Genomic DNA, 18296 nt, shown 5'->3' with positions numbered 1-18296 from the left:
AGCGCTACTAGCGCTAGCTACAAGCCACGCACAGGACTGTCGCTCAAAAGTATCGCTACTACGCGCACTGCGTACATTCTTAAGTGAGAAATGTCGATATCGATCACACGATCACGATTGGGTGCAGATCGTGGATTCCCAAAAGTACTACATGTATATCACGCTGGCTAGTAACCAATTGCACCGCATCCAGCTGCTCGTAGCTAGCTAGTAAAACTACACCATGTTCGTGCTCTGTACAATCCTATGGCAAGAAGCTTTACATGAGGGATATAATAAATGATAGTAGTGCTAATAATGAAAAATTTCCCATAGGCCTGCTAGGCTCTTAGCTGGTTTAATATTCCTCTGAGCAGACAAATTACGCCACTGCACTTGAATCAAACTCAAAATAATGAGAGTGCTCTAATTTTTGTAAAACATAATTCCATAAATATTCTTCAAATCTGCAGTTTGGATTTGATAATTCGATAAATACAGTTTGCTCTGGCTAGGTTATTATTCAAAACCTCTTCATACGTTTACCTTTAACGAAATCGCTCTCATTACTTCTGACATTTTTAAGTCTGACATTACCTCTTACATTTTTACCTCTGACATTATTACCTCTGACATTTTTACCTCTGCCATTTTTACCTCTGCCATTTTTACCTCTGCCATTTTTACCTCTGCCATTTTCACCCCTGCCATTTTTACCCCTCCCATTTTTATCTCTGCCATTTTTTACCTCTGCCATTTTTACCTGGCACCGGGCTGGTTGACTCATGGGCTTTGTAACTCTGGGCTGGGTGACTCATGGACTGTATGACTCGTGGGCTGTATGACTCGTGGGCTGTATGACTCGTGGGCTGTATGACTCGTGGGCTATATGTCTCGTGGGCTGTATGACTCGTGGGCTGTATGACTCGTGGGCTGTATGATTCGTGGGTGTCAAGCTCGTGATGAGCACCCATTTCCCACCGTAGTAAATTAGTCTCAAACAAGTCGCGTGATGTGGCACATAAGCCTAAGCCACGAGATCATAAAAGATGCTACAGTTTGCAGTTTCCAATGAGCTGTAAGACTTCTATACCACAGGCTTTTCAAATATGGAAGACAGAAAGGACAAGGACAAAAGGATGGAAGTTGAAAACAATGGAAAACAGCAAAGCAGAAAATGGTAATTTACATGTAGGACCTATCTCATCGTGCCTATACGTGCTATTATGCAGTAATAGAAGAATACACATTCATCTGTACATTCCGTTATGACCCGCATGGAGACCTATACAGTTTTCTAATACAAGACAATTTTGAGTTAATGTCAAGAACATGTGTGTAATAACTTTTGATCTGCACCTGCTCAGATTGTAACTGAAATGGTTCATGCGATGGTAGGACGCACAGTGACTCATACATACATCGAAAGCATATTGTTTGACTAATGTGTCCTGCCCTTACCTGTTGCCGATTCAAAACTTATATTGATATGGATATCGGGACTATGATGAAAGTAGCTTCTTGACTGCACGCTAAGTCGAAGCCATGCCCCATGGCTAATGGATACGACATCACTAGGCAGTTGATCCCCACTGTAAAGACAAAAGATGTAGAGTTAGGGCAAAGTGTTAGTCTTGGCACCAAAAAAAAAAAGAAAGCCGTAAGTTAGTACATAATTGCGATGAATTCTTTATTACAGGTTTCATAGGACGAGGACTGAAGATGTCTAAATGTGAACAGTAAAAGACAGAGACGAAAAGATGATGATTATGCAAATAAAAAAGAAGAAGAAAAAGAAAAGAATGGTAACTACATAGCTAATGTTATAGTGTGTTTACTAATAACTTACATTTCCTCAATTTAGGCATCTGACTATCATCAAAAAAAGCTACACAATAGCACGTACTAATTTATGCAAAGGCATTTGTTGTGCTTAGATATTTCTTTTTCAATCTTTAATCAAGTGCATCTGTAACATTAACAAATTAACTGGCATAAATCACATTTTTTTTTGTGAACTAATATAGTTTCTTTTTATTACAACTTTACTATTCATTGTTAGTGCATCGCAAAGTCCAGGAAAAAAAAATCTTTCAGTAAGAATTTTTGTCGTTCTTTAATTGATAGATACATCCGATTCCAGAATTCGCTGTACGAAACCGCTTGGTTCCTGGGCACATAAGTGATTCTCAGATCGGCAACACACTTTAGAAGATTAAAGTTCGTGTTTCCTGCTCACATTTTGTTTTGTTTTTTCTGATTTTGTGCATATTTGGTTAATCTGACTTCCCAGACATATTTATGCACATGTTCCAGAAGAACGATGTAATTCATTTTAACCCTGTGAGAAACAGGATTATTCATCTTCTTATAATTATATCTTCTGCACTTTTAGCAAAAAACAAACAAACAAACAAACAATTGTATTCCCCGGACCGAAATTTTGGAATGATGTTTCTGATGACATAATTAACTTTCCTACTTGTTTGTTTTCAAGCAAACACTTATATTAACACATTAATGATTATAAGTGGGTGGACGTCACGAGTTCGACACCCACGAATCAAATACAGCCTACGAGTCGTACTGCCCGTGAGTCATGCAGCCCACGAGTTATACATCCTACGAGTCATACAACCCATGAGTTCAACACTAAGCAAACAAGGATCATGATCACAATAATCGCCGTGTTGTAATGTCGAAATCATGGGCTGTACGACTCGTGGGTCGTATTATGACTCATGGAACTTTTTTCAAAGTCAAACTCGGGGGCTGTATGACTCATGGGATGACCCCTTAGGGTTGCCTGATTAGAATTAGATATCACAAATGAACAGACTTGTTATATAAATCATCCTTTCTATAGTGTGACAGTTTTACCTGAAATGTACGTTTGGTTTCATAGAATAGTCTAACATATCGTAACCATTCTCTTAACACAAATTCGATACAAATAATTGTGACGTGTATGCATGTTTCTCATACATGTATACTTACAATTTCTTTTCTCCCTCAATTTTTTTCTTCTCTTGACACTCCCTTAATATATTTCCGCCCTTTTTCATTTTCGTTTTAGTTTCTAAATAATTATGTAGGGCCTCCTTATTTATTAACTTGATTTGTGTCCCATCGTTATTGAAAGTCGTATTCCCATTTTCTTCCCTGTAGACCCTCGGTTTTAAATACAAGTTCTGTTTATGCGGTTCATTCATGTTTCACATCCTGTTAGAATTAGTCGGTTATGTAGACCTATTATGTAGACACATTTTCCGGTTATGATCCACTGCATATCTTGTGTTTTGTTTATTGATTTTTTTTTTAACAGAATGTGTATCATCTCAATGTCAAATGAAATTATCTAAATGTGATGGTAATGTTCACCGAGTCTCGAGTGTAAGACCAGTGCACGTCCAGTAATCAACCAATAAAGAATTATCAGTTCCAATCAGTATGATCAGTTCCATCACATTACACATATTCATCTTATACCGATATATATTGCGATAATAAATGCAGTGGAGTTCAAAGGCGGCAGGAGGATTTTTTTTTTTTTTTTTTTTTGGGGGGGGGAATCCGCAATATACCCTACAGGTTAAACGGTTGAAGAAAAGAGGTACATCAAACTGTAGTGTCTCTCTTTCATAAACCATCTCGAAAAACTCTTCTCATAAGCACGTACTCATCAGTTTAAATGTAACTGGTTACGCATGACATTTCTGACGGGTTTAATAACTCAGCTTCCCGAGAAGAGGCATTCGTTTCTGCCTCTCAAAAAGTCGTTTGAGACATCAACTCACCCAAATTTAGCTAGCCGGCTGTCCGGGTGAATATAGGAATCCCACAAGTCCCCTATTTCTAGGAAGTCGTACCCCTTGGTCAAATTGAATCTAGAAAAGTGTATGCGAACTCGATGGCTGGCTGGTGCGAAAACTTTCCAGCAGTTGCTTGTCGAAGGAGACATGACCTTTTCTCTTTCATTTTCACCCAGTCTGGTGTCTTCTACGTATAAGAGAAAATAAAACGATGTACTATATATTACCAGTCTCATGATGAAGAATGGAGATGATGCATAATATCTTGTATACAAACAATTGATGTTACGTATGTTTCATGATACTCGCTTCTAGGAACACGAATAAAAGGAAACAAAACAACATGTGCCTACAAATAGCATGGGTTTCGCTATCAAAGAAAAAAAAACCACACGCACACATTTATTTGTTTTAATCGTAAAAGAGGAGAAGGACATTAAGTTTACATACATGTGTATGTATAATGTACTTATCTCTGGAAATGCTGCTGTTTCAGTGCGTTCGTGCTAATACGAGCACTCCTTTTTATTTCTCTCTCTCTCTCTCTCTCTCCAATACCACTTCTCGGGCCACTATCATTCCAAGTATAATGCGCTTACTATTATGTGGTCTGACGCATTTTTTTTTCTCTTCATGAGCAATTTATTTGAAGTCGATAATCATCGTTGATAATAGATTTGGAAGTTATATTTACACTGTATATCCTGTTGCCCGTAATGTTGAAAAATATTATCAATGATACTATTTTGTATTGAAATATTTTTAAAAGAATAATTAATGATGTTATTTTGAATTGAAATGATGAAAAATGCAGAAGTAAAACCAAACGAAGAAAACATACAAACAAACAAACAAGTAAATTACCTTTGCAGGCTTCTCCTCGAACCTGCAAGATGAAGAGCGACACGATGAATACAACACAGCCCTTCATGTTGATACCGCTCTTTCTCCTCCTCGCTTGGCTGAAAGATAGCATTTCCAACATATCCTCCTCTCTCGTGGTCAGACATCAATTGATATCCTCCTCATCACTGAAATCATCCTTTGCGAGATGCTCTCCAGTTTTAGCAACTCGTGGCGGAGAACTGTCACTAAAACACCTGCTTTAAGAGAAAATCATGATTTTTTTTTCCGGTAGTCAGTCACCAAAGACGGGGGCAAGATATCTTGTTAATGATGAACAATGGTATAGGGGATGGAAATTAGCTTATATAAATTTGTGATGGCTCACGGGAAAGCACTAGGCAGGAAATTACTGAGAAGTCTGTATTTAGTTTTTGTCGCTAATCATAACACGAAAATCACTTGGGCAAAATATTCGGAACAGACCTTAGTTTCGAAACACTCAAAAGGTACGTGTAAGGAGGATTAAAGGATGGTTCATATATTTTGTACGTCATTTCATACGTTTTTAACGTTTCTCTCCATGCATCATACATTTAATTTTGTATATGTGTTGATTATGACGTGTTGTAAATTGATTATTCATTCATCCATACATAATGAAGACCTTGAATAATCAGAATGATATTGCTAGAATTAAGCTGATAAATTGATGTGCACTAGGGATAGTTAGGTTTTATTCTCTATGTCGGTCATACAAAGTACAATTGTAAGGTCTGTTCCGAATATCTGCCTAAGTAATTTTAGTGTTATGACTAAATACAGAATTCCAAGTAATTTCCTGCCCCGTACTTTCCTGTGAGCCATCGCAATGATATAAGCTAGTTTGCATCACACTATGCCATTGTTCATCATTAACATGATATCTTGCCCCCGTCTTTTGTGACTAACTACCGGACAAAAAGTCATGATTTAGGGGGTGTTTTAGTGACAGTTCTTCGTCACGAGTTGCCAAAAACGGAGAGGATCTCGCCAAGGATGATTTCAGTGATGACGAGGATATCAATTGATGCCTGACCACGAGAGAAAAGGATATGTTGGAAATGCCATCTTTCAGCTAAGGAAGGGAAACTTCGTATTCATTCCTTTCGTGTTTACCTCGCTTCGTGGGAAAAAATATCAGCTTTATTTCCTCTTCCGTACTAATGCTGAGGTATGTTACCAGTCTAATATCATCATTGCCGCGAAGTCTTTTAAATCACGAACTGCAGGCATCTGTTGGAGTCACTGTGGGATAAGATGATTTTGTCTTTAAAGTATATGCAGGAGAATTCATTACCTGATCTGTTGGTTGGAGTGACTCGTTCTCAATATTCTCGAATATCTTGGTCACCTCAGAAGAGAAAAACACTCATTGGTCACCTTAGTAGAGGAAAAACACTCACTTCAGTCCTAAGTAGATCACGAAGCTTCTCTTTGTTACCACCTATTCTTCACACAATGGAAGTGCAAAAGAATGTTTGCAAACACTGCGGCAGCGTTGAGAAAACTTTCGGTCTTTGATTGACAGAGAGAATTCAACTTTTACCTACATGTCTCTCCCTCTCTTTCCATCTCTCCCTCCTCTCTCTCTCTCTCTCTCTCCCTCTCTCTCTTCTGTCTCTTTCTCGCTATATATATATATACATAATTTATATAAATATATATACATATATATATATATATATATACATAATTTTTATTCATATACATATACATATACATATATATATATACATTTTTTGTCTCTCTCTTACACACTCTCTCGTGATTTGCTTTACAATGCCATCCCAACTCACCCCCCAGAAAAAAAAAATCATAGAGGAAAACGTTCTCAGGCACTTCATTCCCTCTCAAACCTGTCAATGCTATACAACAACATGACACAAGACTTTTAAAGATACTGTTCTGTTTTAATAGGGAAAGTGTCGGTTCTCGGTTGAACATTCTAATGTTCCTAGTCAGCAACTGGTAGGTTGCTTCACCAAAAGGAACATTAGTAGAAAGCAACAACAAACGAATGACAAAACTACTGAATTTGTACCGTAAACAGCATTGGGCATGAATTAGGATATGTTTATCTTACAGTGTAGCAGTAACGAGTTGCAAAGGGAAGGAATGCAATTTAGTTATGCTTTTTTTTTTCTTCATTTTTTCACATACTTTACTGTGTTCTATGCAAGAATCTATTTGAAAATCAATTTCGCTTAAAGAGGAAATCCACCCTAAAACTAAATAAACTTCAAATTGAAGAGAAAATTATTTCCTGCAGAACCATACAAAAAGGAAGATATGACATTTGAATTTTCCCTTTTTTCCGTAAACATTTCTTGACTTGTCCTTATGAATATTCAAATGCCGTTGACGATGTCATGCTCTCGCAATATCTTATACATTTCATAATACAGAAATGACAAAAATCTCCTATTTCAGCTGTATGAATACAAAACTTATCTTCAAACCACCCAAAATAAAAAAAATAACAAATGTTATCTATGATATATCTTGGTATGGGGACATGCATATAATTACTTGTATCAGCTAAAACAAAACTTTTTTTTTTTCGAATTTCATATGTAACATACATGAAAAATTGTGAAAAAAAAAATGTTATTTGTCTTCCGAACCTTTTTATTATTCATTTCTTTGTTTGAACATATTTCTTTTTACTGATCTTTTTCTCCAGAGGGTTCCTACAAACATTGTCTTGTCAGTGACTCCCTCTTTTTTCTCGCATCGCATATTGTTCACTTAATTTTGATCAATTCAGTATTCATTACGATGTAAAATTACTATAAAGTTTCATTAGTGTTGTATATACATACTCTGTTCATCTTACAGTTTCTCTATCAAGTAAGAAAATGATAAGTATAATTATTTTAGTCGCAAATGAAAAAAAAAATTGAACTGAACTGATTTGTAGTGGTAGAAGCATTACACCCCTTCCGATAGTGTGATGAATTTGCGAGTGGGCAAAAAGGTAACGTTTTGGTCGCATCTTGAGAATAATCTGCGTTACTTTTGAATTCACGATTTGAATTTTCGAAATTATGCAGATCACTCTGGTATTATTCCAGTTCGACGACCAAGTAATGCGGATATTATCCGCATAATCGAGTTTTTAAAAAGGGTATAAGATTCGAAACTGTGACTATACGATGCGTGGTGAGATTCTTTATATCCTGCCAATCAACCACACACGCGGAGCTCACACACAGAACTCTTCTGTGAGCTCACATCGTGAGCTTTCGATGCCCATACCCAAGTTTCAAATTACAAGTTTCAAAATCTGAAGTGTGAATCCAGCGCTGCATTGAAAGAGAGCTGCAGGTTGTCGACGGAAGTACATAAGGGCTTTACCTAACAAATTATATTTTTGTATGCTAACGTTCGCACGCACACATAATACAAGTGTAGCAGAAAGCGACTACGGTCTGATTTCCCTATTACTTTTCGGCTCAGATGTATGTTGAAGTTGTGTGTAAGTTGTGTGTATCGGTGACCGGTGTTAACTAAAACGGGCATTGCTAATCAATACAATAATCTTATATGGATCCTAACAAAATGATTGGCTGAGAGTTGTAACGTGAAGAGTCTTTTATTTTGCTAATATCATGGCCTAAAATTACTTTCCCCCGCTCGTCAGCGTTCAGTAGTGTATTGTAATTGTTTTGCGTAGGGAACTGGTAAGAAGGTGGCCTGAGATATCATGATTTATTCGATAACCAGGAATTTTTTTTTTTTTTTTTAGATTACAATTTTCTTACTGTCTGGACACTGCGTAATGTTACCGGGCCAATCATTTTTATTTTACCTTCTGTTTTCTACTTAACTGCAAAAAAAAAAAAAAATGCTTTCAACATGGAGGTTACGTTGAAGTATTGTCTTTAATCCCAAACAGGGGCATTGGTCAGAAATGAAAATATCACAGGTAACTGCGGTAGGGATCGAGATAACATACTGCAAATAGCAGTCCTGTAAAATAGATTTGAGTATTTAAGTGTCATATTTTTGGTATTTTCCTTCATCACTAAGTGCTGTGAAGTAGAGGGGCTCTTGATTATATTTCCGTCATTTGTACCTCTGACTTTAAATATGACGTTTCTATATCTACCATTAATCTCTCACATCTGTACAAATTTGCAAATTCTTTCATTTTCCTCTGATATTGTAACATCTGACATTATCATACTGCACATATCAATCACAAAAACAAAAACACACAATATGCATATCCAATCTAGTTTTCTAATCAGATAGAATTTCTTTATTTGTCAAAGATTTTTCCTGTCATTATTTGTTTCAGACACAAGGCATAGATTGAGCAAGGTGTTGTCACATATACATATAATAAAAACAGCAGCTGCAAATAAAAATTCAAGGACGGTAACAATATTACAACAAACTTAATTAAAAATAATTTATAAGGCATTATTTACATATTTGTACATTGTACATACGTCACCATGTCTATGAACTCAACAAAGACAGAATTTTGCAATGTACACATTCAACCATTAATGGAATACATGTACAATCACACTTTGCTGTTAAAACTTGCAATATGTCATTGTAGAATGCAGCAGAACATCTTTGGAGAAGATCTGGACGTAGTAAGACAGGGCACACACATGAATTTGTTGTAAGCTGTAAACTTGTTATCATGCTCATGGCATATGCATGAAACGTGGACACACACACGCGCGTGCGCGCATGCGCACATACATACATACTCACTCGCACACACGCACGCACACACACAGATACTCACTTGCAAATCACATTAAAGTTGAGAAATCTGTAGCCTACTCTACAGTGTATGTCAACTCCTTTTGCTTTATGAAACTCTACATCTTTCCATTATGTTCTATGTTGCAAAATAATACTGTGCTTGATTTTGTTTGACTGATGCGTTCACAGTAACATAAATAGCAAAAGATATGACATCGCATCTCGGGGTATACTGATACAACACCTCTTGCAATGATTGTCAGAGTACTTAATATCGCAAAGAGTGTGTGGAACAAAACACAACTACAGGACCATTAGACTACATGAGACCAAGAAGACAGTCATAGGAACAACATGACGTGGCGTGTGAGGGCGCCATTCCTTATGTCATAGCGTTTAGAGCTGCGTTTGCAAAGTACTATACCCGGTATTGCTCTTAGATTGCAGAAGATAACACTCTGACCGCTTTGTGGTCTTCACGTTTGCCTTTGGTTTTGTTCTGCTTCGTTGCATATCCGTTTATGAATACTGATGGTACTAATAACGCTAATATTCAAATTGATGGTAGTTTTCATACGACTTCTGTCTACCACATAAAGTTCTTTGAGGGGGGTGGTGTCATGACCGTATTAGCAAGGGGATAGAAATCCGCACCTTTGGTGGAACATTCCATCTAGGTCATCACAGGATTTGTGTGGTCAGAGAAATTTATAGGAAAACATGTTGTGATTTCTATGGTGGCTTTCGTTTTATTTTAATTTCACATGAAATCAAGGGATCCCAGCTCTTTGTCTTTGCTCACTTAAAAATAACTTTTCCGTCTTTTTTTTTTCAGCAAAGCTAAAAGAAAATTTACCAAATCGTGAAAATGAAGTCGCTCATAAAACGCGTGTATTGAGAGAAAAATGAGAGAGATTTGGTATATTACAACATTTTTCTCTTTTTGCTTACATTTTCCCATTTGCAACGCTGTTATTGTGATCAGTATACTGCATACACGTTTTCTATTAAACAAGTTCTCTGAGACACTTGGAATACTGTAATATTAAAGCGTCGTCTTTCACGACGCATACACATCAATATGGTCTATACATGTATTTACACGACATATAGTTTATATGTCATCACAGCAAAAGTTAGAGTTTCTTTAAGATGCTCACAATTGCAAGACAGAAACGTTATTCATATAAATTTATATTTATTTTATTGATATATTTATTCATGCATTTTATTATATCATATCTATTTATATGTTGTCTATATTATATCAATATAAATATAAACCCGACATGTTGTACTGAAAGTGAACACAAGCCTTCCAGAATTACTTTCTTCTATTAAGAAGTCAAATGATATAAATATTCATTTCCTCTTTCCTTCTAGAAAAAAAAAAGTACTGTAATGTTGCAATGACCCTGTAATGATGACACTGAAGGGATGGAGTGCGATTATTTTTGAAATTCGACCCCAAAACATATGTTCTACAATATTTCGTAAACGAAAATAAGAAATGATCTCATCGCTTCATCTTTTTATCCATAATCAATGTGGCCTTAACTGATATCACTTTTTCGTGAAAAGGAATTTAAATCGCATTACCTATTTAACATTTAAGCCCTGATTTAAGGGAAACTTTCATAGTGTTTGGTTAAATCCGTTAGATATTCATTATTTTTAAATGGTGATTTAAACAGTAGAGTGTTATTGCAATAAATTCACTCGTCGTTTCTAACACGCTTCGTTTGAAGTCTGAATCCTTGTTCAATATTCTAAGTAATAGTTGTAAGCAGCACTGAAAGTGTCTGATGCATACATGTCCCATATTTTTTCTTCTCTCTCTGATTATAATAACCCATTAACCTGAGGTCAACTCGGCCATACCAAACGCACACATCGTCCCAGTGTCTTAAGACAGTCTTAGGGATGATGCATCTTCGTAAAATAAGGTGGCATGCGGTAGATTTGGTGGAGCGTCCGGTCTCTTCGGATGTCGAACTTGAGATCCCTTGTAGTAAGTATGGGTTATTTGTGAATTAGAGTCCTCCTTTTTCCCCTCGAACCACTGGACAATGCTCTGAATAGGGGATGTTACTCCAGCGCTGAGGGGTTCACGGGGACTTTCTGGATCACTTTCCGGTTCGGGCCGTTGAACTCCTGCTCCTTTGAAATAGATGTGAGACACTTTTCGTTGCACACTTCCCCGTGGTGGTTGATTAGAAGCACTCACTGATCCAGTGGCACACACTCTATCGGTATCTGTCAACGATGCTGGAGCTTCTGGTATGGTAGTCGTTATGTTTGCCCCCTCCTGCCTGGAACTCATTGATGACTGTTCACTCTCATTTTCAACTACATTGTCATTCGCCTCACATTCACGTTCCCTTTCATCACCTTCTTCAACTCCTTGCATAGCATTCCCAGTTGATGCGTGACTTCTATGAGCGTGGTCATGGGTGAATGGGTCCGTTTGACACGCAGTTGTGATGACATCTCTCGAACCCATTTCAGTGCTGACGTCACTGAAAGACGAACGATTTGTTCTGTCGGCAGTGCTCTGTCCTTCCGCGTTGTCAGTTTCGTTGTCAAGGACACTACGACACGACATGGCGTGAAATAACTGAGAACGCTGAATTTCAAGGGGGAGGGTGATCAAGAACTGATGGGAGCGTCCCGACGTAGGTGGCGCTCGACTGATTTGCGGCCGATGAATGGCGAACAGGTTGCCGCAGCTTGCCTGCATGGGCACGGCTGTTTGCTCTGAATTTGTAGTGTTATCGGTAACCGCTGACCAGTCACTGTATGGATACGTAGAAATGTTTGGAGAGGACCATGCGGAGGATAGCTCAGACGAAAATAATTCGGTACGAGACTCACTGGGAGGATGATGGTGATGTCTGAATATCCGGACTGGTAAGGCGGACTGTTCGTAAACAAGAAGACAAAGCGTACAAGGAATTTAACCACTGCTCTCTGACCACTTGTTTAAAGAAACTCTGTGACTCACTACATACATTGTAGAACATGAATATGACATTTACTTAACAGTAGTTCTTAAAACGGGTATGGTGCTACTGACAGTATGAGTAGATCCGACTTTGGCGAAAAGACATATTACACTGTCGGCAGAGAGAGTTGGAGTACCGCTGTGACTGCATTATGTTTAGATAACCCTTTGTGTGCTTTGCGTGTTGACAGACCCAGAAAACCCCATAGCCTCGTCATTCCCAACACAGAAAGAGTTAACCAGAATCATGGTCCGAGCCATTAGGTGTTTGTAAATCCATGGACAGTATGTTTTACTCAACGCGTCCGTCCTGACCAATTTGATGTAACAGTATGTAGGCCTATTTACATCTATCTACGAAAATTATGCTTACGGAAGAAGTTGAAAGGGTACAAATATATGACATTTATGTAATCCTTGTTATCATGTATGGATGTGAGTTGATAATTTCAGTCATAACCATCGGCTGAAACGCCCCGTTCACATTTATCTGTTCCTACAAAACCCGTGATTAATCATTATACCTGAAACCTGAACCATCACTCACTAGATGAGTATCGGACAAATGCATTATATATGTGACAGTGCACCTCAAAACAAACAAAAAATCGCCAGATATGAGTTTTTAGTTAAGACCATATTCTGAAAGACCAGACTTCAAGCTTTAAAATGATGTATAACTCAAATCAAATGGACTCTCCTAACCTATCTAAATATTGGAAAGAAAGCACAAACTCAGGAAAAGTATGAACTGAGAAAAGAGGCTCTGAAGTACAGTGTCTATTCAAGCGCTTAATCTTTACCAAACCGTGCTGGCTGTGCGATGAATGGGACAAAAAACAGGAAGTAAACCACTAGAGTAACAACAATGAAGGGATTATCAGATTAAACTGAAATTAACCATGCCTCATTTGCACATTCTGTCCATAATTAATGCCAACTTTTAAGGCAGTAGCACTATCCTTTCAAAAGTTATTAGAGTTGAAAGTGAAGAGTGTGGACAAGGTTTTACAGAAATGAAAAAGGGATTCGAAAGACGCACCTAATCACACTATTCTGCCAAAAATGTTCGAGATAAACTGCTTAAAAACACACTTTCCTGCCCGTTTTATGATACCAAATTTTAGTATAATGTAAAAGAAGACCCGCTCTTTCAGAAAATATGAAAAAGTCAAGTTCGGCTAGGTTGACCCATTTCACTTATTTTCAGTACTCACGCAAAATCAGTGTGTGCGACTTTATGTTCGTTTTGAGGTGCACGGTCACATATTGCTTATCGAGTGGTCTGCAATTTACAAGCCAGATTTTCAGTTGATCACTATTTACATCGCTGTTTTGCTTTTTTTTTATTGCCCTTGCAAAATATGCATTGTTTGTCTCAATATACGTTCATTCATTCTGTATTGCACATATTACTTGCACGTTTCACAGATTGTTAAAAATACAATTTGCCAATGTGAACTTTGTATTATGTATTATTTTTTTTGGGATTGAAATAAAATCCAACTGAATAGTATGTATTTATTTTTTGTTGGATGAAAATAACGTCGAACTGAACTAAAAAACAAAGAAACAGTGGATAGAATCACTCACTGAGAAATCAGACTCGTCGGCCGTTGAGATGCGATCGTCATCCCCATGAGACTGGTCGTAGTAATTCAGTTGTAGTTTGACTCGACGTCTCTTCTTGAGGCAGCGAATCGCCATTGCCGACAGGACGATGCACATGAGCAAACCTGTGACGGTTAGTCCTACGATGAACACGAGTCGTGAGAGAATATCCCCACGTCGCTCAGATGTTGAGTTGAGATCCGGATATGGCGACACCGTACTTTCGATGTATGTTACTCTATCAACTGTGGCTGTGTCAACTGAAAAGGACAAATGAAAATAAAAAAAGGAGTTGAATAAATACAAATTAGATTGACATAGAAAAAAACTCAGTATAACAAACATTATGATATGATAGCCATGAACAAAACAAAACAAATATATTATCAACAGATGTCATGGGGGAAGATTGTATTAAGCATTGGAAATGTGTTCCTGCTGTGCCCATCGGATGGAATCTATTCCATGTGACAAACCATTGGGTCTTCTCTTAAAAATTTTCTTGTTACATGTGTGACATCTTGTTAGCTTGTTACATCAACGACATTATCACATGACCATTGCAAGTTTTTTTTTTTTTTTTGGTGATTTTAATCGTAGACACAGAACACTCCTAATAAATCGTCACGTATGTGTTATATTATGGTAAAAAAAAAATCAACATTCGTTCATAGTCTATTTGAAAACTGAAGTGATGAAAGAAACGTGATTCCGAATCAATAAATGATGATTGTACGCACCACTGCTATCACCGGCAAAATGAACAAAACATGCTGCATATGCTAAAGATTAAAAGAGCCGACATTCGCTGTGTTGGGGTAGACAATTAGTTCCTGACTTTGATAGCATTAGCGAATGAAAACAATGATCTAGGTTTTGTAAAGTGATGCTTGTTTAGTTTTAGCCATTCATTTACTTCGTGAAGAGAGCGGGCAAAGAAAGAAAACAAGAAGAATTTACTTTAAATTAGGAGAAAAAAATCAGTAAACCACACTTTGTTTAAACATTGAAAGAATAAGCCAATTTAAAAGATACTATGATTATGGCAATACCATGATCAAAACTATTCACTGTGGGAGTAAAAGACGACAACATATAACATCATTTTACCTGCCGAATCTTGACTAGGTAGAGCTTGGACGTGAAACTGAAATCCAGTTTTTGAACTCTGAAAATTTGAGGTGAAAAATATGATCAGTTGATTGGAAGCTGACGAGTAGGAATAGTCCTTAATGACTTCTGCTGTCCTGTTTCCAGTAAGCATGCGCCAATGGGGTAAAACCGCACGGAACGGACCTGCAACTTCCTCGCCGACGAAAGCGAAATCGCCTGCCCCCTCGATGTCGAGCGAGAGGACGGTGAAAGCGATGGTGAAGGTGGGCGGAGCTTTCACGAGCCAGTGATGGAACTCGTTGTTGCCATAGTGACGTTTCGTTATTGTGTGGTTCGGGTGATTCTCACTCAAGACTATCTCCTCATCACCTTTATCTGGAAAAAAGAAAAGCCAGAAAATATCCTGAAAGATGATTTCAATGTGGTTACATCTTTAAACATGATTATGGAATAGTAAAACTTTTACAATGGAGCAACCATTTACTTTCAAACCCATCGTTTTTGGAAGGTATTTGAAACTGAAGACACAATCACGGAAAGCAAAATTGATAAATATAATCCGTAATAGATGAATTAAGTTACAATAGGCATACTAACACTTTATTCATTATGATTATCAGAATGTGGCTACCGACTGCTCACAGAACGAAACAGACAAGCAACATAATACCATATCTTAATGAAAATAGGTATGGCTTGTAGAGTACAAGTCGTCTTCTTTTCGTTGTATATTTTAATCAAACATATCGCAAAATGTAAGCTTACCTGAAGCCAACTCATAGCTGACTTTCAAGTCGATTATTCGCCTGTGGGGCAAGGGACTGTGAGGATCAATTCGGAATCGGATCCACGCCCCCGTGCTTAACGAGGTAACATCGCTGGGAATCTTATCCCCACTGTGAAAGAAAAAGACACGCATGGTAAAACGATTGAAATTTCCCTCAAAAAGACTGTCATTATTTCCGCGTTCATTTCTCTGGCCACAAAGCATCGATTTACTATCGATTGAGTATTGATTCATGCTTATAGATATAGCATTTACCAATACTCTCTCATTTCTTATTTGGCAGAGATATGTATAAAATAAACGCCGTGATTTCTTTAATATAACAATTTGATAAAGTCTGTATTCATCAATATCGTCCAAATAAGGCAATCATCAATATTGATATACTGTACTAAAAGCCTATGTTATATTTTTGGAACTCACATCCTACAAGCTTTGCTTTTTAGTGGGTTCCTCATATTACACGTCAATTATATACGTCCTTATACATTTGTGCAATTTGATTCAAACTGACCATTGTGTTAAAAACATTTCTTTTTCAAAATCAAATGGAATATAAAACTTGTATGAAATGTGGAATATGGAACATGAATAAAAAGATTAAGAAAAAAAATATGTTATATAATTATAGCTTGACAGATCCAAAAGTAAAAAAAAGTGAATGAATGAATAGATAGATGTAAAAAAAAGCCAGTGAAGGATTTTTTTTTTAAAGGAAGATGAGGTATGTGTCAGCGGCAAAATGACAAACATATGAAATAATTATAAGCATTCATTCGTTATGAACTATATACAGGCACAATATGTGACCGTGCATCACAAAACGAACAAATATTCGCACACACTGATTTTGCATGAGGACTGAAAATAAATGCAATGGGTCAACCTAGCCGATCTTGATTTTTTCATATTTTCTGAAAGAGCAAGTCTTCTTTTACATTATGCTAAAATTTGGGATCATAAAACGGGCAGGAAAGTGTGTTCGAACATTTTTTTTTTTTTGTAGAATAGTGTGACTACAAAAATGTAGGTGTGTCTGTAGAGTCCCCTTTTCATTTCTGAGAAACCTTGTACACACTCTTCGCTTTCAACTTTTGAAAGGATAATGCTACTGCTTTGAATGTTGGCACTAATTATGGACAGAATGTGTTAATGAGGCATGCTCAATTTCAGTTTAATCTGATAATCCCTTCATTGTTGTAACTCCGGTGGTTTACTTCCTGTTTTTTGTCCCATTCATGGTATGGGTAGCGCGGCTTACCTATTAATCGCTTGAATAGACACTGTACTTTAGAGAATCTTTTCTCAGTTCACACTTTTCCTGAGTTTGTGCTTTCTTTCCAATATTTAGATAGGTTAGAAGAGTCCATTCGATTTGAGTTATACATCATTTTAAAGCTTAAAATCTGCTCTTTCAGAATATGGTCTTAACTAGAAATTCATGTCTAGCGACTTTTTGTTTGTTTTGTGGTGCAGGGTCACATATACAACATCATAACATGCGATGCGTTATTTGGGAGGGGTTATACGGTCAAAGAACACTGTTGTTGTTTTTTGTTCTCTTGCTGATAAAAAAAAGAAATCCTTATATAAACTACATTATTGGAGAACTAAAAATGAATTTAAATAAATTGAATTGCATTAAACTGAATAGAATTGCCTTGAATTGAATTGAATTGAATCGAATTGAATTGAATTGCTTTGATTTGAATTATGTACTGCTCTGTCCGCCACAACCAATTAACTCACCTGAACTCAGCCAAACAGCTTTTAGGGATGATACGATTTTCTCCATGCCACAAGTCACCCACGGCTAGGAAGTCATATCCCGTGGTCAAATTAAAATGTCGAAAGTGAACTCGAACTCGATGACCGGCAGGGACCTTTACCTTCCAGCAGTACGAAGATGATGGGCTATGTATCACTCTGTGTGGGTTACTCTCGTCAAGGATTATATTTCGTTGGGCATCTAGATAAAAGCAAGAGGAATAAGTAGTGAGATATTTGCGAGTCTTTGAATAGTATGTAATTCATATTAAATAACAGATTCAATGATTGTTATCATAAGAAGACAGAAAATTTAAAAAATGTAAATCAAGAGAGTTCACGCACAGCAAAGCACCATAGTACACGAAGGTTAACGCGTAACGATAAAGGTGTGTAAAGCTTTTTTGGTTGTTACATCGGGAATTATGTGTCGTTGCAAGAAAATATGAAACTGATGTATGTAAAGACAAGTATCATTATTGGACGATGAGATGCTGACACTTTTCTGCCCTTCTATACTAAAAAGGGAGCAAGATACAAAATTATATACTTATTATACTTTAAGAAAAATGGGTCCAACATTGCACCTTTGCGGGTGCAATTTCCCACC

General features: G+C 37.1%; 1 protein-coding gene across 1 annotated transcript; it reads right to left on the bottom strand.

The window, feature by feature from the left end:
• Positions 1-11310: 11310 nt before the first annotated feature.
• On the bottom strand, positions 11311-17744 carry LOC139721469 (uncharacterized). Its single transcript, XM_071632789.1, has 5 exons — positions 17669-17744; positions 15898-16028; positions 15130-15507; positions 14002-14279; positions 11311-12324 (listed from the first exon to the last, which is right to left on the bottom strand). The coding sequence occupies exons 3-5, from the start codon at positions 15281-15283 to the stop codon at positions 11311-11313; spliced, it is 1446 nt and encodes a 481-aa protein (XP_071488890.1). The 5' UTR covers positions 15284-15507; positions 15898-16028; positions 17669-17744.
• Positions 17745-18296: the final 552 nt, after the last annotated feature.

Source organism: Diadema antillarum, unplaced genomic scaffold, assembly GCF_040938485.1.
Source record: "Diadema antillarum isolate AM-2024a unplaced genomic scaffold, OU_Dant_1.0 scf00000013, whole genome shotgun sequence".
Classification (NCBI taxonomy): domain Eukaryota; kingdom Metazoa; phylum Echinodermata; class Echinoidea; order Diadematoida; family Diadematidae; genus Diadema; species Diadema antillarum.
Note: the sequence above shows the minus strand (reverse complement) of the source record. Positions and strands in the feature narration are given on the sequence as shown.